At 38.7% G+C, this 25913-nt stretch overlaps 5 protein-coding genes across 5 annotated transcripts in view; 3 read left to right on the top strand and 2 right to left on the bottom strand.

Moving 5' to 3' along the window:
* Positions 1 to 2914: 2914 nt before the first annotated feature.
* On the top strand, positions 2915 to 4170 carry LOC126559265 (WW domain-binding protein 4). Its single transcript, XM_050215393.1, has 3 exons — positions 2915 to 2999; positions 3065 to 3870; positions 3946 to 4170. Exons 2-3 carry the CDS (start codon positions 3101 to 3103, stop codon positions 4148 to 4150), a joined length of 975 nt encoding a protein of 324 aa, XP_050071350.1. The 5' UTR covers positions 2915 to 2999; positions 3065 to 3100; the 3' UTR covers positions 4151 to 4170.
* An 820-nt stretch (positions 4171 to 4990) lies between these two features.
* LOC126559332 (probable 39S ribosomal protein L23, mitochondrial) lies at positions 4991 to 5557 on the bottom strand. Its single transcript, XM_050215478.1, has 2 exons — positions 5263 to 5557; positions 4991 to 5156 (listed from the first exon to the last, which is right to left on the bottom strand). The coding sequence occupies exons 1-2, from the start codon at positions 5554 to 5556 to the stop codon at positions 4995 to 4997; spliced, it is 456 nt and encodes a 151-aa protein (XP_050071435.1). The 5' UTR covers position 5557; the 3' UTR covers positions 4991 to 4994.
* Positions 5558 to 6984: 1427 nt separating this feature from the next.
* LOC126559555 (cytochrome b-c1 complex subunit 8) lies at positions 6985 to 7679 on the top strand. The gene is made up of 3 exons (XM_050215724.1): positions 6985 to 7111; positions 7265 to 7469; positions 7556 to 7679. The coding sequence occupies exons 2-3, from the start codon at positions 7316 to 7318 to the stop codon at positions 7648 to 7650; spliced, it is 249 nt and encodes an 82-aa protein (XP_050071681.1). The 5' UTR covers positions 6985 to 7111; positions 7265 to 7315; the 3' UTR covers positions 7651 to 7679.
* Positions 7680 to 8401: 722 nt separating this feature from the next.
* Positions 8402 to 10446, top strand: LOC126558055 (polyglutamylase complex subunit TTLL1). The gene is made up of 5 exons (XM_050213989.1): positions 8402 to 8454; positions 8957 to 9529; positions 9608 to 9809; positions 9876 to 10216; positions 10300 to 10446. Exons 1-5 carry the CDS (start codon positions 8402 to 8404, stop codon positions 10439 to 10441), a joined length of 1311 nt encoding a protein of 436 aa, XP_050069946.1. The 3' UTR covers positions 10442 to 10446.
* A 4924-nt stretch (positions 10447 to 15370) lies between these two features.
* Positions 15371 to 25913, bottom strand: part of LOC126567323 (protein kinase C-binding protein NELL1-like) — a 39630-nt gene continuing 29087 nt past the window's right edge. Inside the window, exons 7-14 of the mRNA XM_050223552.1 lie at positions 25702 to 25878; positions 24144 to 24263; positions 21854 to 22114; positions 21605 to 21770; positions 21084 to 21519; positions 20719 to 20970; positions 19191 to 19211; positions 15371 to 16174 (exon numbers count right to left, since the gene is read on the bottom strand). Coding sequence (XP_050079509.1) covers positions 15371 to 16174; positions 19191 to 19211; positions 20719 to 20970; positions 21084 to 21519; positions 21605 to 21770; positions 21854 to 22114; positions 24144 to 24263; positions 25702 to 25878 — 2237 coding nt within the window. The remainder of the gene's footprint in view (positions 16175 to 19190; positions 19212 to 20718; positions 20971 to 21083; positions 21520 to 21604; positions 21771 to 21853; positions 22115 to 24143; positions 24264 to 25701; positions 25879 to 25913) is intronic.

Raw genomic sequence — 25913 nt, 5'->3', positions numbered from 1 at the left:
CGCGAAGAAAAGCAAAACATTTGTGCATGTTTGTCACTTTGTTTTGTTAGTGTGAGAATTACAGATAAGCTATGCGAAGGGGGGCAACGGCGTCGTCGGTTTCACAATTTAGAAGAGGGAAAAGTTAAGTATTTTCATTTCGTAAGTAAAACAAAACAAAAAACTAGATGCTGGTACTGGAAACTAAAAAATAAGCTAGAAAGTGATAAGGTTATATGAAAACATAAAACAGAATGCTAAAAATGTGTGTGTGTGTGTGCGTGTGAGTGTATGTATGTTATTTTTCTTCTTCTTCTTTTTTTTAATGCGGTAAACATAAAATAAATTCTTAGCGAACAAAAAGTACCTAATTGAATAATGCTAGCTGAAACGAGTAAAAGCAAAACACAAAAAACCGATATATTTACAAATCACAACCACCAAACACACACTCATTACTGCTCTCCGTGAATGAGATAAAGGAGGAGATAATTTTTGCTAAAAACCTCAAATTTCGAATAGAACGTTAAGACAACATGTGAACAAATATTATGCTTCTGAACAGCATTAACCTACCTCATGGGGTTATGCAGTGAGACGGACGAATTCGAATTCTATTCTTCACCATTCTCAAGTACACACATGCATCCATAAATGGAGAAAAAAAAACACAAACACACACACGCATGATATGGACAAATTGAAAATGTGACTAGTAAATACAAAAAAACATCGTCGTTTATACATTCACTGCATGAAAATACTAAGAATCGATGATTACTATTAGACGATGGTGATGGTTCAAATTAAAGAAAAGTAACGAATGAATTGTGAATTCAGAATCAGAATGGTAATACAAAACTACAATTATATTGACTTATTAATATAATATTAATGATATTTTCAACACCTACAATAAATAATGGTTTTTCAAACGAATAACAAATTGTTCAATTAAGGAAAGAAAAACTTTCTCGTCTCCTAATCTTAATTTGAAATTAGTCTCTTCCAACCTAAACACCATGGTTAATGCTTGCGACACTTGAATTGAAGCCGTTGATTTCGTATTACACTTTATTATTTGTCGTATGTTGGAAACTATCCGTTATGGGCTGTTCTCTATGACTTTAGATTGTGAACTGTTCTGTATGAGACAACTTTGAATTTGAATTGATTTGAAAGACAACTGACCGGTTTGAGTCGCTATTTCCCTTTTACACCCCTTTACATCCATATAAAGAACTATGCGTTGGGTGAAGTGAGACCACAATGCAAGGAAGAGTTGCGCCTAGAAAGATGCGCATCCCGACCGATGCGTAAAGCCTAATTCTTGCGATATGCGACTCCATATTTCCGACTATGTACAAAGATTGTCGTTTTCATTACAGGGTTTCTGAGTAGAACTAGACAAGTGCGAGGCATTACATTACAAGTGCATTACAAGTGCGAGGAGCGGGTAGGTTGAAGTGGACAAACGTCAAGTAGAACTGGACAGTCATATTTGAAATGGTTGGCGAAATGGTTTCGAAGCGTTTCAGAAACGCTTGGCAATAATTCAACCTTGAAAAAATAACTGCTGAAATACACATTTTTTTCTAATTTCTAATCTCAAATAAAATTCCCAAACGTACGTATACTTTCACACCGAATATTTTTACAATCAGAATGCATGGTTTTCTTTAAAAATGTGAGGTACAAATTTTTATCTTTTGACAAAAGATGACAAAAAACGTTTCTGTTTATAATCACTGAATCGAGTTTCGAGAAATGGCGACGGTTGCCCAGTTCAACCTACCCGCCGTCCAGTTCATCTTGAGCGTTGTCTAGAAATGCCTCGCACTTGTCTAGTTCTACCCAGAAACCCTGTAATAACGTTCAAGATGAAGAAGCGGCGATTATGTGGTAGATGACTTTTCCTTTTGAGGAGGCCTCTATCACGTACGAACCCCTTACCACCGTATGCGGGGCCCCAATACGAGCTACTACCCCCTTACGATGGAGCTACTACTGCAAAGGTGCAAAAGCGGAGCTCCTTTTTACTAGACTCCTTTCCTTGTACCAAGCAATTGCCGGTGCCCTAGATGAGCGTCTTGTCCACCCACCGTTAGATTAGCTACTGGACCGGCGTAATCTAATAGCACGTTAAGCCAAAAAGCAGATGAAGATCCTGTCACTTCTCAATCGCATGCTTTCATCATTCTTGCCGTATTCTTCACATGACCTGAATGAGGTCTTAAAGAACTAAAGCCATCAGAAATAATTAAAAAAAAAAACATAACTACAAAAAACCGTAAGAACAGCGAAACAAACCGAAGCAGTCAAAGAAGCGTTACATTTTTAAGTTTCGTTTCGATATGTTTCGATTGTGTGTGTTCCCGGGCCAAAAAAATCTCCCGTGACCCATGTCAACTTATTAGGGGCTTATTAAGCTGCGCTTGGACACTGGGCTAAGCCTGCCGCTTGGGAATTTGGTTTGCCATGTCAATGTCGATTATGTACAACTACGGCCACTGAACTCGAGTTTGTTTATCAACATTACTTTTATGCCAAGAAAAAATCGAGTATTTTTATCAGCCAGCAAAACATTTGGTTAAATTTGGCAGTGAAATCCAATTCAAGTGGAAACGGTGCAAATAGAAAGTGGTAAAACTCCTCAAAACACAACTTGCGTTCTACAAACAGCACTAACAATGTAAGACCATAATACATAAAAGTCCACAACACACCGTAGATATGAAGAAAAAGGGAAAAGCGAAGTGGCAGAATGCTCGTTCAATTTCAAATAAATTAAATGTGTGACTTTGGATTTGGATTTACGGATTAAAGATCGAACTAGCATCCCGTGCTGCTTCAGCCAGTCCTGTAACACTGATTCTACTATTGTGCTTTACGCGATGAAGTAGAGATGATGATTGACTAGCATTATACATTTTTCCTCGTTCTATAGGGCGGATTACTGGAAGTCGAATGAGCGAAAATACTGTGATTTTTGCAAATGCTGGATAGCCGATAACAAATCCGTAAGTCAGCATCACGGTTCCTCATTCTACTACCATCTATAAAACTGATTGTTCCAACATTACAGAGCGTGCAGTTCCACGAAAATGGCAAGCGACATCAGATGAACGTACAGAAACGAATTTCAGACATCAGCCGTAATAGTTACAAAGCTCAACAAGAGCAAAACAAGATCGACGCAGAACTGAAGAAGATGAATGATGCGGCCATGAAAGCGTATATGCTCGATATTAGTTCCGGGGCCGATATAAGCTCGCGAGAGTTAGGTGAAAAGCAAAAGCTTGAACAAGCAAGCGAAATACCGGATCAAATTGGCCCCTATGCCGGTCCGTCGGTAACAAGTACCAGCGGCCCATCCGATAGCAGGCGACCGAGACCGAAAAAAGGTCGGGAAGCCGATCCATTGTACATGCCAGGCCTGGACAGTGACGAGGATCCCGAATCCTCCAAAGCGAAAGCGATGGCCAAGAAACGGCGCCAAGAGGATGTTGCCAAACCAGACAATGGTTCGATGTGGGTTGAGGCGGAAAACGATGAAGGATTTCCGTACTATTGGAATGTTAAAACAGGAGAGTCCGTTTGGGAACCACCGAAGGAGGGTTTCATGAAAAAGGAGGAGTATGAACAATTGTCTAAAATCGCTTGGCAAAAGCAAAAGGAAAATGCCGCTAACGATGCAAGATACGAGCTGGAAAATGCGGATGAAATAGCTGCACGGCTTCGACGCGAAAATATGGCTCACATTTTCAAGCACAACAAAAAGATTAAGGAAGAAATCGAGAAAAAGGTGGATCATGGGCGGGAGGCAGCTATGACCGCCGAAATTGAACGATCCAAAAATCCGTACGGCAACTGGGAATCAGTCGAAGTCAAGTGAGATATTCAGTGATACAGTGATTAGAATAAAGCAGACACAAATAAACAATTTTCATATACTTACCTCCACAGGCCGGAACTACCGATCGATCTACAGCTGCCAGTTGCGCCAGCTCCATTGTACGTTCCAAGCGCACCGCCGGAAAAATCGGAACCGAAATTCAAGGAAAAGGTTATTGACCACGTACCACCAGAGACAAAAGCAACCACAAGCGACACATTTGTGAAGAAGCGAAAAATTCAACGCAACTGCCGACAACGTTTAGACGTAGACTAGGCTGATTCTTGGTACTGTGCGAATACGAAACAAACAAAAAAATGGTCTGATTCACACTCACACTCGGATGTCCTTTTTCTTTGCTGCTCTCTCACTCCCTTGTGGATACACATAGATACAAATTTTGCACACATGTACAAAATTTAGGCTCATTGTCGTGTGCCGCCATTTTTCAGTTAACCATTTGACGTGAAAGGAAGCAGTAGTAGGCCGTGCTTGCGGATTGAGATTTGGAAAATCAGAATCAATCGGTATAGAAATTTCATCACAGCGATGAATCGAAAGAGTAATTACAAATCGAAGTTGTGTCCAACTATGCAGAAAACTCGAGAAAATCCTATTTTTACTGAGGAGGACCGTGAAGCGGAAGCACAACGGTTGGCGGCTTGCATCTGCGCTCGTAAGAACACAACGGTTCAGTGCTTGCGCTGTGGAAATCTGTATTTCGGCAGAATATTCCGTTCCTGCCCAACGCATCCCAAAGTAGGTAACGAGTTTGTGCGTGTGTGTTTATGCTTGTTACTCTCTGCATGAACGAAATTGCATGTTTCCTTCCCCAGGTCGTTTTTCTTTACGACATGCGAGTGTGTTCGATATGTATGGCATCGACGAAGGATCTAGAGGAGCTCCCGATCGACCACGAGACGTACATGAAACTGTCGCGAGTGGGGAAGCCGCGTTCATCGGCGTAATTAAATGTGTGAGTGTGTATTCCTGGAGTAAATATGGTACTACTATCGAATTTATGACGACATCGACATAACAGGCACTAATAAAGCAGGTTTTATTAGCTTACTGTAGCAATATGCTCGATTAAACTATAGTAATGGTGTTTTGTTGGGTTTCAAATCGAAAACCAACCAGGTGTACCGGGCCGGTCTTTGTTTTTGTCCAGAAACTTTTTGTGATTTTTCTTCGCGTCATCAAGCGATTTTTTGTCGTCCTCTATTTTTTTCTTCGCATCAGATGGAAAGATGTCCGGAAAGTCGAATTTCATGGTATTGGGCTGAAAAATGACAAAGAAAGATAAAACATCTAGTTATCCAGTCCTCGCGATGTCGGACCCCCTAGCTACCGCCAGCCATATCGCGTACGAGATGGCTGCTGCTTACCAGTGTGACATAGGCCAGCTTTGTATCTTCCTCCTTCGTGATGTATCCCAGCACTAGATCGCGCTTGGTGTTGCCCAACGCGATGCGCGTACGAACGTTTACCACCGGAATTTTGTATATTTTCTCCAAGTAGTTTTTCACATCATGCCGGGTCATTTCCATCGAACACGCGAACTGTACAACGTTCGGTGGTTGCTTTTGTTCCGGCCGTACAAGCTTCAGCCAAAAGTTGGGCAGAAACACTCGCAGCTGGGGGTTTCCTCGTTGGTAAATAGGGTACCAGCGGGTAGACATTTCTTTTGGTATACTACAAAAATTTCTTCAATTGTGCAAGAAATGCGGCGACTTTTTTTTTTCAAACCATTTGTAAACATTCCCAAAACTGTCATTTACATAATATACGGACAAGGTAATTCAATCAGGGTGGTTCGCTGGGACAGCTGTCTTTATAATCCTTGATTTTTCTTTAACTGAAGGCTCATCTACACAACAAGCAATTTCACCGAATTTCACCGCCAATTCTATCCACCAAACAGCCAAACTTTTAAACTCAAAGCCTCTATAAATAACCGGAAAAAACATTATAATGATGCGTTCAAAAGCAATGTCGTGAGCCACAGGATTTTGAGAGGGATGGTCTGGCCGTATTGCTTGTCACAGGAGTTTTACGAATATCAAAAGAAAAATAAATGGAGATCTTCAAGCTAAACTGAAAACTTAATGTCAAAAATAGTTCTTTTCATTCCGTTCTATGAGTGGTGATAAGAGCTCGTACGTTGTTCGTTGCGTTTTCTGGAAATGTATGAATTGTGACAGACGCACGCTGAACGCAGAAGAGAGCCGAAAAAGTTTTCACCATAGGCGCATGCGTTCACAATTGTCAGTTGTCAGTTTGAAATACTGGTATGAGATACATTCGAGTGAATACATTGCAACAGTTTCCTATTAAAACCATTAATATCCATCGTGCGGTAATATTAACATTCTTAGTTAATAAAAGTTGACTTGCGTAGGTGGCATATCGTTCTCGAAAAACAATTTCTAAGCGAGAAAAAATGACAAACATTCAAGAGAACATGAAATTTTGTTTTAGAAACTTCCTGTGGCCTGTGGTCTGACACGAGATCGGTTGCTTTTTTCCAGGTTCAGTTTTTCAGTTCGTTTTCAAGCTTTCTCTGAGCACTCTCTTAAGGTCTCGAGCCATGCGAAATTTCAAACTGAAATCGATATGAAACTGTCATAAAAATCTCATAATTCGGATTTTTGCTTTTTGCCCGATGTCCCCAGTGGGTAGCTTGTGTATGCGCCAGGTTCTCAAAAAGCGATATCAAAGCGAGAAAATTTCACATACACTCATGAGAACCTGATATTATCATTTTGTAATCTGCCTTGACCCGCAGCCTTAAAACTACAAACTCTTCTATAGGCCGCGAGCCACGGGAGATTTCAAAAACAAAATTTCATTATTCAAGTGGTGGTGAACTTTCATGACTGGCATCGCTTTTTGAGTAAAAGCTGAGATATTTTGACATTTTCATATCAATTTCAGCAGTTCGGAATTTTCTTTAGCCTGTGTCCTTGTATGATATGGACATGATTTGAATAGTTTTTTTTATTCGTTTCACGAAGTGTAGATATGCACCCTAAGCCAAATATCGATATGTCAAAATGCTGCACTGTGGGCAAGGTGAAGTTGGAAAAGTGTCATAATTACCAAATCAAATTGCTGAAGTGACATTGTTTTTCTCTGTCACTGTTGGTCCTGAATAAAAATTTGGCTCCGAGGCGTGTGATTTTTCTTTGGTGAAATTGTGTTGGATTACACCAAACCGCGAAACTAATTGAAACGGTAATTACTCCAAAAACGACCCTCTGTATTTGCTTGAGCATTGTAGTGCAGTTGCCTTGAAATGCAACTTTTCACTGTCTCCAGATTGTTATTATGATTATCCTCTGTACTTAGTTATATAATGTGTGGGTAATGTTTTTCTTCCACTTTCAGCACATTTCTCGGTGTTGCGGGTGATTTTGCGGATTCAGTAATCATACAACAATGGGTCACGGATTCGGTGAACTTGCGAAGGTACGTGGAATTGTCACGCACAAAATCTCCCCCTTCGAGCAGCGCGCCTTTGCGAATGTGATCAGCAAGGGTGTACCGAACACGCTCCGTCGAATTCGGTCCCAAATTTTCATCGTGGCCCCGCGTAAGTGTATTTCTTTCTATAACGTCCAACTGCACTAGGAAGTTATCCACATACTAATGTTTCCCTTTATACTTAAATCTGGGCAGCATTCGTTATGGGATACATGATTTACAACTACATCGAAAACCTGCACACCCAGCTGAATCGTAAGAATCCGGCCGAGTTTGAGAACGACTCGTAAACGTACTATCAAAAAAGAAGGGAAGCCTTTGCATAAATTTGTTAAATGTTTCACCGTTCAGGCAGGATAGCAGCATAATAAACAAACTTAAAATGTGATGAATCGTCGTCGTGAACATTTTGCTCTGAGAAACGGTAATCATCGTCGTTCAAGGTTCGGGTTCGGTTGTGTGCAGTTCAATTCTAATCATCTAGGGTACGTTTGCTTTGTTGTTCAAATGGTACCACTGTAAGTGAAAAGTTCGAACTGCGGTCCGTCTCACCTTTATGAAAGCTTGGGAATTTAACGATTTCTCTAACGATGGAAGAATATATGTTTTAATAAAATTTACGGATAAAACGTTCCCATAGCTACACAGAAAAAAAAACGAAAAATATCAAATTCCGGCAAAACACATACGGCCCGTTAGTCACTATCTCTATGGTAACGATAGTTCCCTACTGTTGTTTGCTTTCTTGATATTGATGAACTCCTTGTTAACGAAATTTCCGTTTGCCACAAAGATAACGATTTAATCAGCAGTGCAAAATATCATTCTACTTTCGAAATATTCAAATCGCAAAGCCAAAAATGTGCACAAAATTGGAAGGATGTGACTTTGAATGGATTGCGTGCTGAGTGTTCAAAAATAGTAGTGCGTTTGCTTAGATTTGCTGCTGCTTTTTTTATGTTTCGGAACCGTTCTTTACTGCCCGCTGGAAGCAAACAAAACGACGTTTTCTGGTTTTTATGCCATCGGTAAACGAGTGGAATGTCGATGGAACCGAAAAGGGTATCAACGAACCTTGCCACCATGTATGGTAGGTAAGTCACAGGATACTAGTTCTGCAGGAAGGTTGTGATGATGGTGGTTGGAAGAGCAGTTGTTGATTTGAGGTCATAGCGTGCATGAGCATGCTTTCAGATGTTTTTTTTTTTTCGGGCGTTTGCAAATAATTCGTACGGCAGGTCCTTGTCGAGTACGTGCATAAATCACAATGACAAAAACGGGACACAAAGCGCTCCATGTCGAAAGGGCAATGCTCTACATAGTGAACGCAAGTTTTGGATATTGAAAGCCCTTGAAATGCCTTTTATATGGCGATCTAGTAGGATAGACACAGTCATGCTGCACATTTGACCCAGCGCACAGTAGTGACGTGCCAGCAGCGATGAAGTGTAGTAGATGGAGTGTGGCAGCAAATATCAGCGAAAAATGCGAAGAGGTCCGTGTTGTGTCCGTTGACTGTAGTTAAAATCTCGTTTGCTCTTTTCTTTCCCTTCCGGTAATGGTACGATGCACACACAAATGCTAACCTATGTCTAGGCTTGCCACAGGTCACGAACGGATGAAAATTTGCTTCTGCACCGATCTGGACAAATCGGTGCTGATCAGCAACTTTGAGAAGCGTGGCTGGGTGCAGGTGACGGCTGATGACGACTGGAACTTCTACTGGGCCGGTACGGGCACTTGTCGAAACATTTTCAGCGTTGACAGTGGATACCGGATGCACGATAACCAGCTCATCAACCACTTCCCGAACCATTACGAACTGTCGCGCAAAGATTTGTTGGTAAAGAACATCAAACGCTACCGGAAGGACCTCGAGCGGGATGGGAACCCGTTGGCGGAAAAGACGGAAGCAAACATTCCTGGAGGTTCCAAGTATTTGTACCTCGACTTCATACCGATCACGTTCGTGCTGCCGGCCGATTACAACATGTTCGTGGAGGAATATCGCAAAAATCCGCAAAGCACGTGGATCATGAAACCGTGCGGTAAGTCTCAGGGTGCAGGCATTTTCCTCATCAACAAGCTGTCCAAGCTGAAGCGCTGGTCCCGAGAGGCGAAAACATCCTTCCATCCGCAAATTGGCAAAGAGAGCTACGTCATTTCAAGGTACCTTGGTCGTAAGCAGCAAATGATTTATTCACAAGTAATGCTAAACGCTTCTTACTCGCGCTTTATTTTGACCAGATACATCGAAAATCCCCTGCTGATTGGAGGCAAAAAATTCGACCTTCGATTGTACGTTCTGGTGACTTCGTTTCGCCCACTGAAAGCGTACCTGTTTCGGCTTGGGTTTTGCCGCTTTTGTACGGTAAAGTACGACACAAGCGTTACGGAGTTGGACAACATGTACGTCCATCTTACAAATGTTAGCGTGCAGAAGCATGGTGTAAGTATCAGCGAGGGCACCTAACGAGAACAGAATTTGCATTGAAAGCTTGCATCCATTTTGCAGGGTGAATACAACAATCATCATGGCGGCAAGTGGAGTGTGCAAAATCTACGCCTGTACCTCGAGGGCACACGTGGGAAGGAAGTAACGGATAAGTTGTTTGGGTCCATCACTTGGCTTATAGTACACTCGTTAAAAGCAGTCTCAAGTGTTATGGCCAGTGATAGGCACTGCTTCGAATGCTACGGTTACGATATCATTATAGATAATACATTGAAACCGTGGCTGGTCGAAGTGAATGCTTCGCCGTCACTAACTTCAACAACGGCCAACGATCGAATCCTTAAGTACAAGCTGATAGACAACATTCTAAACATTGTGCTGCCACCCGACGGAGTACCAGAGTAAGTAAATTATTAGTTTTATCTTACCGACATCGTTGGAACTGGAAGGAATTCATTCCGCGTCGTTTTCCTTCCAAATTTAGCGTGCGATGGAATAAAATTCCAAGCCCGGATATGTTGGGAAATTTTGACCTGCTGATAGATGAAGAAATAGCAGCACAGGACGATAACATACAAAATAGCAACAATGGAAAACATCGCTCAAACAGCAATCGATGGAAATAGCAGTTAAATTAGTGTACAATACAGATACGACACAACCACTGAACGACTGCAATAAATAACTCACCACTAGTCATGTCCGTAAATCCGATGTCCGATAAAATATGTTGTGAATCAAACCAACACACAAACGTACGCTTTATATTTCTTGTTCGTTTATTTGTTCTATTGCTTGCTTGGGCTTCGTGTTAAATGTTTTCCTGTTGTACGAATGTGTCTTTAGCTGTAACATGTACAGTTTTTGTTTTTGGTTGTTGTTGTTTTTGTCATATAATTTCGAGGTTTCCTTTTTTTGTGTATATTTCGTGTGTAGCGCAGCAGCAATATTCATTCACTCTGTTTGTAATTTAATATTCTCTCCTAATAGTTCTTGCTGTTACCGTTGCAATCGTTATAATTGGTTTACTAGTTTCGATTTAATGTTGACTTTTGTTTCCTTGTGTGTGCGTCCATAAATATTCCTACTCCCTTTTTTTATGTGTGTGTGTGTGTGTGTGTTTGTTTCTTTTTTATATATATATTTTTTCTATTCCCAAATTCAATTCGTCCTTAATTCGTACTAACCACCGTACCGTAACGCGCTTTACTGCCGGGAATCTTTGCATGACCCAATTAAAATATACCACTTCCTAATTTTCCACCGTTGTGCGAGCTTTTTTGTTTCATGATAGTTGTTGCTGTTCTAATTTATTGCAATTATGTTTGCTACAATAATATTCTTAACGTTCACCAAAGGATTTTTCATGATGATCAAAGCTTTTGAGTCACTCGACCAGTTACACGCGTTTTCCTTCCTTTTTTTAAACAAACGAAAAAATACTTCGACATTGTGTGTTTGATGTGAAAAAACACAATGTTCGTAGGTAACATGTAAGTGGTTTCCCTTAATAATCAAACATGGCTTTTGATTATATGCTTATGCTATCAAAAGGAAAAGAAACCAAAAACTCATTTATACATGCATTTTTTGTGACTTCACTGGCATGGAGTTGCAAAAAAAAAATCATGGCTAATCATTTATATACAAAGAGAGATTGTCGTACTTCTTCAGTTCACTGGAATAATAGTAGAACTACAAAACATATGGCAGCCTACTATGGACCGAATCCGAAATGAGATAAAACTTTCAACCAGCACTACCGAAAAGAGAACATTTAATTTGAATTTTTATGAACAAACGTTTAAAAAAAAACGGAAAGCAACACGTAAGCAATTACGTTCGCATCAGTTTTGCATGTTTTGTTGCTCCATTTGTAATCATTACAGCTTTAAAACAATGCTTAACAGCGCATACGACAGTTGCTCGATTCGAAATTATTCACATGATTTGCATTATCTTGTTAATTGTAATTGTACAGATTCTGATGGAACATGTTGGTGTAGTTTTACTGCTTTCGTTTTGTTTTAAATCTCAATCTGGTTTAGTTACTTTTCTGTTGTATCCGAGCTAATTTAATGTGTTCCTCCGCTGCCATGCATGAAAAACATTGTTCCTAATTTGATTGACTTTAGGTTTAATTGTTTCGTTTCTGCCATCGCATCAAATCAAACTCAATATCGTGGAAGATTTCCATGGTTAGTGTGTGTTTGTTTTTCTTTTCGTCCCTTTTCAAACTTTGAATTTCTTTCTTTTAATAATTTGTTTAACCGAATGCAATGCGCTTCATTCTTTTTGGGATACATTCTTCATTCAATTTGTCAATTGATTTTAAGTTCTAAGTTTTGTGTGTGTGTGTGTGTGTATGTGTTTTTTTTTTATTTTGAATTTTACTGTTGTTTTCCTAATGTTTAATTATTTTGTATGTGTTGTTCGTTGTTAGCTACCTATGTACATCAGAATCTCTTGGTTATCCTAAAAGTTTTTATACTAATCTAACCATAATAAGTTACAATGCATAGGCTATGTATATATATTTATATATATACTCAATATAGTCTTCATATCCTATATATCCTTATGTATGTGCTGTTTTGAATAAATAAAGATATATAAAATATAAAGACATACAAATACATGTTCAATTTCCAGTCAGTAAGAGACCTATGTAGAGGCTCACTAGCTTTGCATTATCGCTGCTGATAAACGTTTATACTTGCTATAGTTTTTGTTTTATCAATTTCTACAGCTTTCAATACACTTCTAATAAGGACATTTAAATGGGAACATAAGGGGTATGCATTCGTCTTTTCAGCGCAATATTTTGCTCATTAATTTATATATTCCAAAAACTAAAAGTGCTATCATTTGGCTTCTATATACAGTGCAAATAGCGTTAGAAACATTGAAATCAAAACATAAAAAACACAGAAAACAACTTGTACGAAACAATCATCGAACGAATGACTGATCTAAATTAAGTGTGATAAATATATTTCTATAATTCCCTTTACTGACTGACTGATTGACTGACCTGTGGAAAAATCCGTTTGCATTTGCGTTGCTTGTCATTTTTTTTCTTTTTTATGTATAGAAAGCGCGCTGTCTGACGGAGCTTACTATTTATATACTTTAGTGTTTTATTCGGGGTTTGAATTATTTTAAAACTTTCGATTTGAATTAGATAAACTGTTACCTCTAAATGGTTCCTACTACTGTGTGTTAGTTAGCAAGCTGATCATTTTTCCGGCACGCATGTGCCAGTTTTGGTGTTCAAAACAATGTGTTAGGTATATTAAGCGCTTTTGACTCACGTCGTCGTACTTATCGTCCACATAAACAAATAGATGTATTATTCCAACTGTTGTAACCAAATTTCGTTGTAGAGAAGGTATGGTTTATTTAGCAAATTTTCTCACCTTTTCCGCGCGCAAAAAATCCGCGCAACTAAAGTACATAAATATTTTTTTATAAAAACTGAATAAACTTTCGCATTGATTTATCTGTGCTTATACTGCATGTTGAACTCAATTGCCCCGATTCGTTTTGCAAGTGGGTGGTTCTAGTCGTTGTGTATCATTTAGCTTTGTTTAGCGCTGTTTCATTCAACGAGATAGTTAATCGTCTTATCGTATTGATACTTATTTCACTAAACGGCATACATTTGTAGTTGTAACTCTTTTTTTTTATTTTCTTCTATGTTCATATTAGCATTATCGTGGATTGAAGTTGTAATCTTTTGTTCTAATTTTCATACTTTTCAATGGAACAGCACATGGCCCATTAAATGTGTTTTTGCTTTGTTGAGTTACATTTAGTTTGTTTGTTTGTTTGTTTGTTTCCTAGTACTTTCCAAGGCATCGTGAGATGCATCGGTATGTCATCTTTTTCTAAGGCTCCGTAAAAATTTAAAAACACTTAATTTCATTACGCTAATGGTTTTGTTTAATTATACAGATAAAATTTTAATTTCGTAAAAATAAACTTAATGAACCTTGGCTAAACGTTAGTATGAGTCGTGTAATGGGGTTTGTGTAGTTGTATGAATAAAACATGTCACAAATTGCGCTTGTTGGTTTGTCGAATGAATAAATAGTTGGAAAACTTCAATAGTTCCAAAGACGTTTTCCGTCTGTTTTTAATTAAATGTGAGGAGGAGCGTTTGCGTCGCAAACTCATTGCTAGCAAACAACATAATGGCTGATCTTAAACAAAAACAAACAAACAAACGTTCAGTTCAGCAATAAATCACTGCTGTCCAACAAACGCAAGCAGCGTCAGAGAAGTTTGAAATAAATAATTTTCCTTACAGTTCCCTTTTTTCGTCAATGACTAGAACCAAGCAATTTGTTGAACCATTGTGCCAGATTTGCCACAATTACATTAAACTATCTACTTGAACTATGTCTATAGGTTAAGATCTATCCTTTTGCTGTTCTGTTTGTTATTCTGCGCAAACATGCTGCTTAACTGCTTAGGAGTAAGTAAGTACTGATTATCCACCAAACTATCGAACACATAGTACAATTCGGACGAAACATTGCATTCCGCAATCCAATTTGAATGTTTCATCCAGTATAGTTTACTAGTTTGTACACATTACACTATTTTTATATATGTATATATTTATATATGTATAGCCCTTTTTACGAACTAACAACCTTCTTCGTTGGTGTCAAACGTATGCAAAATCCAGAAATTTGGGTCTCCCTTCCGCAAAATTTAATTGAATTTCCTTTTTCACTCCCTCCAAACCCTCGATTCAGGCCAATTCATATTGTTGGTTACTTTCGTATTTATAACTTTCCGCATCTGTTGGAGGAGAGATTTTTTAATCATACAACTTTGCGAGTTAGTATAAGTCGCGAGCGCGCGCTAGTTCGCGCCCGGTGCATTACTTTACCATTGATCGGCTTTATTTTTATTCCATTGTTCATTTTATGCTTTTGTATTGCGTCAAATGTAAATTTTTGTTTCCTTTTTTTCCTTTTTTTGTATGAAGGCGGAGTTGGAGAGGAATGCATTTTAGAATATATATGTATTTATGTACGTGTGTGTTTGAGTGTGTGTTTAGATCAATGGCGCAGGAATCTTTGAACAGTTGAACGTTAAAATTGTCAAAACCTGATTTTAATAATATCGATATTAGTTCAGGTATGCGATTTTGATCAGAGTTAATTTTTGAAATTGTTGTACTGTTAATGAAACTGGTTAATAATTTAGTACCGAATGTAGTTGTGTGTGTGTGTGTGTGTGTATGTGTGTGTTTTCGACATTTAACTTATTCCACTTTGCCACCGCATGCAAGTAGAGATTGTTTTTGTTTTTTTTTTTGCGTGAATCACAAGTGCCTTTTACATGATACTACAGATAATGTCCATGTACAAAAAGTCGCTCCATCACTCACTCCAATGTTTAACCTTGAAACATGTTTGCTTTTCGTTGTATTGATTCGCGCAGTTTTGTCGACAATATAGTAAATTAATTTTGGGAAAAGTTTTGGTTTGCGTTTGAATTACAGGCTTGTGTTGTTACGCGTGACATTGAGAATCCTCCTATCCACGTTCTTCACTACGTTTCGTACGCTTCGACGCATTGGTTCGGAGGCGACCTGGAGCACCGGGAAGATGATCCACGTCCGTATCACTAACCGCATCGATAAACGGGGGTATTTGCAGTAGGGATCGTTTTCGGTGTGTTTTCGTTGTTGCTGGCGCTGTTGGCTGAACGGTGGTTCCGGCTGATCGTTGCTCTGCGTCAGTCGTAAGTTCCTGAGGCGCAGGATCAGAAGGTTGAATTGTGCCGCTACTGGCTGGTACCGTTGGCAGCATATTTTCGTTGTTCGCTGTTGGCTGTTGTGGTGCAACGACCGAACTGCCGATCGATTCTGGAACTGCAATAATACCAGCACCATTGACCTCAGGCGAGGCAACTGCAAAGGTCCGTTCAATTGGTGCTGCTTCATCGGACGCTTGATTAAACGGTTGTTTACTGCTAATTGTGCTGCTTGCAGATATGGCCTTTCTAGTGGATGCTGCTGTTTCGCCTCCACTTTCTCCTCCCACTCTATCTGGTTCCGTTGGCATTGCTTGGCGGCTGCTTCGGTCAACTCGGCTAGCTGCTTTCGATAAACTACTGATCGCCGCTGTCCTGTGAGGCAGACTGTGGTGATGCTGCTGCTGCTGCTGCTGCAGTTGATGCTCCAACATCTTTGGGGTCGTTGCTTGCGATGGTTTATTATGATAAGGTGAGCTAGAGTTGAGCCTACTGTTCGCATTAAGCTCTTCCACCATTCGTAGTGCACCGCGATGATTAGCAATAGTGCAGTTATCGTCGTAACGACAGGTGATTTTGCCGTTCTGCATATGCAGTGCCCCGGGTATGTTGTCGTTGTCGTCACCATCAATCGTTTCCCGTGTTTTGTAGCACGTGTTTAAGAACGAAGGGTTGATATGATTGAGTTGAGATGGTTTGATATTGGAGTTTTTAGATTGTTCAAAAGCAAAACGATGGTTAGGTTTAACAAGTGTGCATATGTAGCGCAAGATGCAATTAATATTTTTATATTGATTTAAAATGTGTGCATCGGTTGAGTTTTGGTTTTTAATGTTGTTGGTATGGTGGTGGTGGTGGTGGTGGTGTTCGGGTGCAGTTTGGGTTGATTATTGTACCAAGTGCAGTTGCAGCAACGGTGCGAATGTTAGGTTGCCAAGACGTGTTTCGGTAAAAGGTGTTCCAAATCGTTGTTCACAGTTGATTTGGTTTGTGTAGTGTGTGTTGGGCAGAATTTTGGTGGTCATGTTGATTGGATGTAATCACCGATGTGCGTGCATGTGTTTGTCGATTGTGTAGATAAAACGTAGAAATGTGAAACGTACGCAGCGATGTAGCGTTGTGGAAAGGGAAAGAATAAGATAAAAACAAATTAAGACACAATTAAATTAAGGGACGCTGATTATATTATGTTTACACATACGTGTACACTACTTATTGTCCTACAAAAAGTATTTTAAAGTAACAAAAAAAAAATAATAGTTCCATTTGCTAGTATGTAAACTTAGATTTTGCAATATTTAAGAACTTTTTGTTTTGCAACACGTCGTACAAAGCAACATTGTTTTGTTGTTGTCTTTTCTTTTGTCAAAGTAATTTGTTTGGAATTTTATGAGTTTGCGTTAAACCGATAGAATCTTTTTGCTTTTTGGTCAGTTGCATGCATCCTTGATGATACTCATATGAGTAGTTCTAATTTCCTATGTTTTGTGACAATTTTGTTTAAGTAAATGAGTTCTTGAATATTTTTTTTTATACGTTTTTGTATATAAAATATACTAAACGAATATCTATAAGATATTTATACATTTTATTGTATTGAATGGAGTGAACACAATCGTTTACTAAGCGTGCGGAAAGGAACAAATAGAAACAAAAACTAAAAAAACATGCTTCTTTATTGCTAGTTTAAATGCAAAATATAATAACTATCAGCGCAGAATTCAACTACGAAAACATCAAACAAAAAGGGTGCATTAGGTAATACTGAAAAAAGAAGAAAAAAAAAACGGAAAGAGAAAAATGGAAATTATAAATACTCGCAGTAATTACCCGAAACATATATAATACATATATGCTTGGCTACAACCAAACAAGAGGAATATAGTGTTGTGCGTATGTGATTTTTTGTTCTTCCTCACTGCCTAACAAGCTACAATATACATGTGTGTATTGGAAGAAGGCAAACCAACTTGTGTAATACATTTGCAATGTACAAACTAAACTCTTCAGATGCCAATCAGTGAATTTTGCAGGGGAAACTTGTTGTGCTCGTAAAGTTGTGTGTAGGCAAACTAATTTCAATTCACTCTTACTCAAACTATTCTCTTTGAATGTGGTTTTTTTATTACAAATCAACCAATATGGGGTATACAATCGATCTAAACGGGTGTACTAATGCATCCACATCTTGAACGAAGTTGAACATGGAGTAGAACTAGAACACTCACGAAAGTGCTGGTGGAGAATATAAGATAAGTTACAGGTGCGGTAAAGGAATTTTAAAATGCACATCAAAACACTAGATCACTGCAAGCGGATAGCAATCAGTGAGTGTGTGTGTGTGTGTAAAAGTATGTAAAAGTGCCCACAACAGTTAGATAAACACGGTGGAATTAGTTACAAACTTGCTTTGGAAGGAAAAAGTGAGTGATGTGATTTCACGTGGTACGAAGTTGCTAAACGTGATTGGTGCAGGATGTTTGTTTTTGTTTAACTTAATATAATCAAACCATAAATGTTAATAAAATTAATGGCGCTTTAATTGTAACATAACGGAACGTTAAATCACATCTATGAACTCGTGTGTTTGCAATATGCACAGCATCGTTTAGTCAATGCAAACGAAACCATGTTACTATACTTAAAACAATGTTAATATTTTTTCTGTAAGTTGCCTGATAGTTGCATTAACATATATTTTATGGCTGAGTTTAAAGAATATTAACACAAAAACAAAACAAACTCCAAAGTTATTTTATCAAAAAGGTGGAACGAAGATTAAGATAGAGAGACAGAGAAAGAGACTATACATATTAGCACAAGTTCTTACGATTGGGTATGTCAAATCCATGAGCATATTTGCAGATTAATGCAGAGGGGAGGTTAATGAAGTGCGGACAATGGTCTACTGCATGATCGGCATTTATGCAAATACATGTTCGATTTTGTGACTGAAAAGACATAACTTGCAAACTCTTAAATAATCATCACATCACAAAAGTACGGGTGAAAAAATGAAAATCTTTTTGCCTTTCCCAAAAACTGTGTGCTTCACATGGATTGTGATTGTAGGTTGGAAAAATCTTTATAGCTTTTGCTTTCATTTTCAAACTTTTGTTCCTAATAAATCTTGCATTTTTGTTTTTGCGTATGGTATGAAAAAGAATGACGAAAATTGTGAAAGGGCTTGCAAGCTATTGTTTCGGTTCATCTGGGTTTGTGTAGGGTTTTATATTTGTTTACATTTGATGATTTTGCACTTGCTCTAAATAGAGTAAAATATCGAATGCACATGGACTGCGTAAAATCATTATTTAAGAAAAACCCCAAAACCAAATATAGTACATAGCCAAATAATAAAAGCCGTTGGCAGAAAACAGAGGACTGCAATAATCAACAGGTGTAAAGTACAGTAAAACGAACTTAAATGATAAACACAACTTTCAACGACAAAATGAATAACAAAACACAGAAATTTAACACAAATTCAAACAAATATCATCGACAAAAGAAACAACCGAAATCATACGTTTAACTCGAATGTTAGTGTATTTAAAGAGTGATTTTTTACCGATGCACACAACACGCGGAATTGCTCACCAGTAGGGCACAGTAGGGGACCTGGAATGTAATTTGTTCGCAGGTTACAGGGTTAAATTAGTTAAGTCATGTAGTATATTATGTTTTTTTTATGTTAATATCGAATACAGAGCTGTGAAAGATAGCAAGTTCTAGTAATCAAAGATATAGAGGAGAGACAGTAATGTAAGTAGGAAAACAAATGTATCTGAAAAAAAATGTGTTTTACAAATAATAACGGGAATGGAACGTATGTCGTAAAGGGGGTTAGCGACTAATATATTAGTATCTACTATTATTCGTTCGATACCGGTGGAGTCAAGCGTAGAAAGTTAGCACGGAAAGCTACTGTGTTAACACGAAACTGTAAATTAAACGACCGATGCAAATGAGTAGGATGTTTAAAATTAAAGTTTAACTGGCCTAGCGATTTACTCGTAAAAACCGGTAGAATCCGTACACAAAAAAATAAGACCATTTGTTATACTTAAACGTATAGAGTGCCAAAGAACAACAAGTCATTAAAGTCAAGCAATTGAAGTAAATAAATTAAAGAAATTCAATTAGTACGCGCACAAATTATGCCCTCGGGAAAGTTGTCTTTTGCACCTTATCCTAAAAATTATCTCTTGTCCAATTGTTAAAAAACTTGCCACAAAAAAAGGTCAACAAATGTGTTAGCACCAGTTAGCATTGACATTCCGTAATTCTTCAAAAGTTCATAAATAAGAAATGAAATAATAATATTTATGTTTAGTTCATAATATTCATTTAGATTTGTTAGGAGTGAAAAAAATCAAACGATTCTCATGGATATGGATATCTTTCCACGCATGATATAGCTGTCCAAATAGATAACAATCATTTATCAGATGTACGAACTATATTGCACGATTGCAGTATTGTATTATCGAACAACGTCCAACAGATGTACAAGCCAATACACATGATACAATGTCACAAGAAGTACTAGATTTTCATGCAGAAAAGGCAAAAAAGAAACGATTAGTTAAGCATGATCTCAAATATATTTTCATTAGCATGTTTCGTTATTTAATATAATCTAGATAGAAGGCGCCCCTCCAAGCAAGGACGTGTATCGTGTTTTTGTTATGCACATTCTTGAAAAACTTAATGTCCGACCAACTTTGGTCGGTGTTCGGTGAGAGTACGCGTATTGTATTGTTATGCGAAATAGAAAAGCATCAGATAGGTAAGCTAAATATAGCCCTTGTCGCACGGTCAGGGACATCAAGCCACATTATTAGTAAAGTACGAGAATGTTGACTCCACAGCAAATACAGTAAAATGTAGTAGTTTGTACTGAGAGTGTCCAAAACAAAACAAAACAAAACAAAAAGAAAAGGGACACACACATTTGCAACTGCTGGTTTTTTTTCTGTTGTTGTTTTGGTAGAACCTAATCTTCATCTTCTCTAACTTGTATAAAAGCAACTCAAAATAATAAAAGTTCTAATTGCTGTGGTTTCGGCAGTGCTACCAATGTTTGTAATATATAGGCCACCGTAGAAGCGAAACCGACACTTACCTTACAGGAACAGGTGGTACATTCTCTGGACGGATATTTAAATGGTCCAGGCGGGTATACATGGTTCCCGTACAAGCATGTTGTTCCGACATCGACGTCTTCAGCGCTACTGCTAGTAATTAGTTTCGTCAGGTTCGCAAACCCGCACCTGTCGTCCGGACATCGTGGACAACAGTCTGCCGGTCCGGCCGGCATCGGATTATCACATGTTAGTGGAGGACACTCAAGCTTCCAACAGTCAAATTCGCCGTACTAAAAAAAGAGAATTGAACACAGAAAAACACAAAACGATCAAATTGAAATCGCGTTTAGTTGTTTGCGGCGCCGTGGTGGTGGTCGTAGTCGGCCTTCGCGTTCGTACGTACCAAACATTCACACGTTTGACATTGATATATCCACTGCTCGCCACTGCGAAACGTGACATGCTTCAGCTCCTGGTGCTGACAGGATTGTTTCGGATCGCACTGCGGGCAACACAGTTCGCTGACGACCCCTGGCCGCCACGACGAACAGTTGCACGGGGGCTCGACACAGCTGATCACACCTTTCGAGCAGGTACACATTTTGCATGGTGCATTACTGGGTGATACTTTGTCACCGTCTCGCAGCTCGCGATCCTCGAACATACAACTTAGTCTACAGTCTGGATCGCCTTCCGCCGGACACTCGCATCTGAAGTGTCCCGGCGTGTTCACGCACCGGGCCGTCGGATGACAGCTATGCGTATTGAGGTAACACTCATCTATATCTACACATTCTTTGCCTTTGGTTTCGAATCCAGCCTTGCACTTGCAGAAGTACCTAAAAATTTTAGGTAAACGTCAGAAAAATTCGTTTGATCGCCACGAAGCAGATCTACTTAGAACGGGTATATATTGATACGTACCAGCCCGGCATGTTTACACAATCCGTCGTGTCCTTACATCGATGCAGACCTGTTGCACACTCGTCCAGATCTTTCTCGCACGATTCACCGATGTATCCCGTGCGACAGGTGCAAACGTTCGGTGATCGACACTCACCACCATTCAAACATGTTTGATTGCACACAGCTGAAATTATAGAAAGAAAAGGAAAAAAGATGCAATTAATGCAATATCCATTTTCAACATTTATTGGCACCTGATTTACTTACGTTTGCAGTCGCGTCCATCGCCTGTGTAGCCTTCCTTACATTGGCAATGGTACGAGCCTAGCGTGTTAATGCAATCTGCATTCTCGTGGCAATTGTGATCGCCAGTTTTACATTCGTCCATCTCCACGCAGTTAAACTTGTCCTGTCTTCGGTAGCCAGGTAAACACTCGCAAATGTACGAGCCAAACGTGTTAACACATCGCGTGTTGAGATGACAGTGGTTACCATTAAGACCACCCTGTTGAGTGCACTCATCCACATCTGGTTGGCAGCATCAGTAGAAATGTAGCGAATATGGAAAAAAAACGAGAATCAGTTGAAAGGTATGTTCTAGTCCGACATCGCAGAAAGAAGACATTAATCACTCATTAAACGTCATATCCATCCATACCCCAAATCCAATCCTCCCTTATCGTTAGTGCATTATTTCGATTTTTTAATCGCGTTGATTTGCTTAGTTTCTAGAGTTACGGACGTTTCTAGGTTTGTAATATTTTGCAATTTAGAAATATGTCTGAACATACATTCTTGACACAAAAAAAATCCTAAACCACAATAACAAAAAACAAAACAATTGTTAGTGAAGCCATCCTGTGATGTGCCGTATTTCTGTGAGCAAAGTGATTAAGCTCTCTTGGTTTAGCTTGTGTTGAATTGTGTGTTGTTGATTGTAAATGTAAGTTGTACTGTATTATTTGTTAGAGTGTGTGGAAAAACGGTTATCTTCTCGCCCTTAGTCATGTGCTCAACTCTATACATGTTAAAGAAAATATGTGTTTATGCATGAAATTGAAAAAAAAAATGTAATTAGATCGTGTAGATTAGAACATAAAATCAAACAAAAAACAAAGGACACAATATTTCACCTTCTGTCGTTTGCAACTGTAATGCTTGTTCGTGCTTCTTTTTCTTTGAATGTTTGTTTCTGTGAGTAGAATTCTTGTGATGTTGCCTCCTATTACCGCCGCCGCCACCACCACCGCCATGCGGTCGCTTGTGTGGCCGTGCTTTTCGCCTATGTGGAGTATCTAAATTATTGAATTTATTTATTGAATTTTCTTATGTCGAGAACAAAGGTGTTTTGGGTTGAATGAAATAGTAAACGATTAACCACCGTTGGCAGCAGCTGGTTGGTGTGTGTTGATCTGTTATCTTTGTGTGAAATAATGCATTAATTGTTGCCTAAAACAGAAAATGACATCCATGTTGGTTATCAAGAAACATCGTGCTTAACCATGTTTAAATGTTCAGTTTATATCAAATTGGATTACATTCACCAATTTTAAATTCTAATAATAGTCATAAATGTACATAATAGGATTAGGTACATAGTCAAAATGCACCCATTAACCCATTGAGTGACATTTTAGATGAATTCACACTCTAAAAATATGTACCAACAAACACTCTCACTGTATTGCCTGTTGGCAAAAGTTTGTACTTAGCTTTAAACGCGAATTTTAACGATATTTCGATTCCGATTGGCAATACTTCAAATGTTTCTATTTTGTGTTAGTGTCGGCGCAAAGCATCCAACAAAATGACAAATCGAAAAATTAATAATGATGTGATAATGTGTTGATGAATGGTGCTGATTTGTGTGTTAAAATCTGTTGGGCCATAGCCAATTGCTGAGATGCGCCTGAATACGTCAAGGGCATAATCGTACCACCGAAATGACAGTCTTTCACACTGACTGTGTATTTATTATTTTACATTTGGCAACAAAAGATTCCTGTTAACCCTTTCTTGAATGTTTTAATCGTCTTAAAGTTGATGCTATTCTGCAATATTATATAAAAGTCGATTGACGTACACATTACTTGGTTACTTGACAATTTGTAATGCTAAAATACAACCACATGATAAACACGTCCTATTGATCGATCCATTTTGTTCTGTGGATAGTCAGAACATGATTTGTAACAAAGTTTGCTATTTTTGATGATTAACTTGAAAATTTTCTTCACAGCAAAGCAAAAAAGTTGAGACGAGAAAGTTGGGACGAGAAGCGATAAAATCCACAAATCTAATCTTTCACTGAAATTCAAATCATGTGGCAATGAAGTCTTACTTCTTTATACATATACAATTATAATCCCACAAGCGGTCCACATAGAAATAGCACTCGTAGAATCGATTTACTTATGGTAGTTTGGTGGACGCATACAGCACATATTGAAAGGGGGGAAAATACTCTACACAACACCCTTAATAAGCATTTAACATCATTTTGTTGCGCTTGCGTGAATGGATATGAGTAGGTTAGGATGTTTAAACCACTACTTACCGAAACATTGATACCCATCTCCGTGGAAGCCCGAACGACAGGTACACGTGTACTTGGTGTTAAGGTTAAGACACGTAGCGTTATTATGGCATGCATGGCCCTTTGAACAATAATCCACGCCTGAGGAATTGTGTTATGTGTGGCGCGCCAGTGCATGAAGGCATGAGTTTTGCAATAGGGTTGGGTTTTGCCAAAATGATCATTAGTATAAAGCATCGTTAAGAAGCAGCAGTAAGGTAGAAGGTAGTGTATTAGTTCCAGATTCCAAGCAGTAGTTATTCAGAAACCATTATCCAGCGCGTAAGAATATAATTTTTTAGGATAATCGGTTAGAACCGGGTTTATTGTTTCGAAGTGATTGTTAATATCAGACATGAAAAGAAAAGAACACATAAGGTTGATTAGTAAATTTTGATTTCTTTTAGCATAGAGCTTTGTTATTTAAAGAGCAAGTAAATTTCAATCAAGAGCCGTAAGCCGTTAAAATTGCTGAATGTCTTGATGTAAATGAGTTTATGTAGGACGATTTGTCAAACGATTTGAATGTTGATAGATTACAGGCGATAGATCAGTGAAGAATAGAACTGTTATATACTCAGTAGAAGCGGAGCGAGTTGGAAAAGCGACAGTAGATACAACTAAACCAAGTACAGTTGTGTGTCCTGTTTGATTGGTGAATGAGCGCAATGGACTGATGGTGATGATGATGATGATCGGTCGTGCACGTTAACAGATTAGGTAGCGTATAGCGTAATGCATTTATGAACTCGTTCAACGTTCACGTTGGGTGAAATTGATGGATTTTGGATTAAAATGAGTAAATGTATGGGGCTGCTGGTGGAAGGCAGTAGTGTTTCCTTCCCGCTATTTTCGTATGTTTTGTCGTATGTATAACGTACTCCGTTTCTAAAACGTTGGACTAGAGCACCATACGCAAAGCATAATTGCATCAGCCCTAATAGTCATCGAAATGCATCGGACTCTCTTGTGAATTTCCCCAATTGTATACTGTCGGTTTTATCAACATCAATTTCTTTGCTTTCTTGTGCCACGTCGATGTGTCTGTGTTTGCTGTGTGTTCGGTCATTTCGTTCCTCATTACGGAAATTCGCCGTAGCATGCGAACGGTCATTAGTGATGATTAGCATCGAGAGAATCTGATCATCCTCATTCAAAGGTTCTTCTTCATCAGCTCGAATCTGGTCGACTGTATCTTCACGATCAGTTGGTCGGCTAATAGTTTTCTGATCGATGAGAAATTCCCTAATAAATTGAGAATTACTGTCGGCACCGAAGGTATCGGCAATCGTACGTCCATCATTGTCATTTTCTGTTAGAGAATTAACACCTCCGTCAAGCTCTGTTGGGCTTGTAGCGTTATGGAGGTTTCCCTCATAAACAAACGAATCCTGCTCTTGTTGCTCTTGCAGGTTAAGATTTCCCTGCTGTGGTTGATGTTGCTGCTGCTGGTGGTGCTGCTGCTGTTGGGACTGCTGATGAGTGTCTCCCAAGAATATATGATCTTGAGATGGTAGTAATAATGGAAACGATGAAATACCTTGACAAAACTTGCAGCATTCATCCGTCACCGACATTTGTTGCTCTGGTGGACACTTCAGCTCGGGACACTGCAGAAATTCACAGTGCATATTACCGTCTACGCACGAACAGTTTCTACAGCCAAGAATTTGGATTTCACCATGCTCAAAGTCTTTCTTAGTAATGTAACAGCTTTCTGCAATTGAAATAGCACAAAAACAAATTATTACA

This window comes from Anopheles maculipalpis, chromosome 2RL (assembly GCF_943734695.1).
Source record: "Anopheles maculipalpis chromosome 2RL, idAnoMacuDA_375_x, whole genome shotgun sequence".
Classification (NCBI taxonomy): Eukaryota; Metazoa; Arthropoda; class Insecta; order Diptera; family Culicidae; genus Anopheles; species Anopheles maculipalpis.
This window is presented reverse-complemented; position numbering and strand designations above follow the sequence as displayed.

Coding starts and splice junctions, on each gene's coding strand:
- LOC126559265 (XM_050215393.1), top strand. CDS start 3,101: ATGAACGTACAGAAACGAATTTCAGACATCAGCCGTAATAGTTACAAA. Junction 3,871..3,945: donor TGGGAATCAGTCGAAGTCAA/GTGAGATATTCA, acceptor TTACCTCCACAG/GCCGGAACTACCGATCGATC.
- LOC126559332 (XM_050215478.1), bottom strand. CDS start 5,556: ATGTCTACCCGCTGGTACCCTATTTACCAACGAGGAAACCCCCAGCTG. Junction 5,157..5,262: donor AGCTGGCCTATGTCACACTG/GTAAGCAGCAGC, acceptor GTCATTTTTCAG/CCCAATACCATGAAATTCGA.
- LOC126559555 (XM_050215724.1), top strand. CDS start 7,316: ATGGGTCACGGATTCGGTGAACTTGCGAAGGTACGTGGAATTGTCACG. Junction 7,470..7,555: donor AATTTTCATCGTGGCCCCGC/GTAAGTGTATTT, acceptor AAATCTGGGCAG/CATTCGTTATGGGATACATG.
- LOC126558055 (XM_050213989.1), top strand. CDS start 8,402: ATGTCGATGGAACCGAAAAGGGTATCAACGAACCTTGCCACCATGTAT. Junction 8,455..8,956: donor CTTGCCACCATGTATGGTAG/GTAAGTCACAGG, acceptor ACCTATGTCTAG/GCTTGCCACAGGTCACGAAC. Junction 10,217..10,299: donor CCACCCGACGGAGTACCAGA/GTAAGTAAATTA, acceptor TTCCAAATTTAG/CGTGCGATGGAATAAAATTC.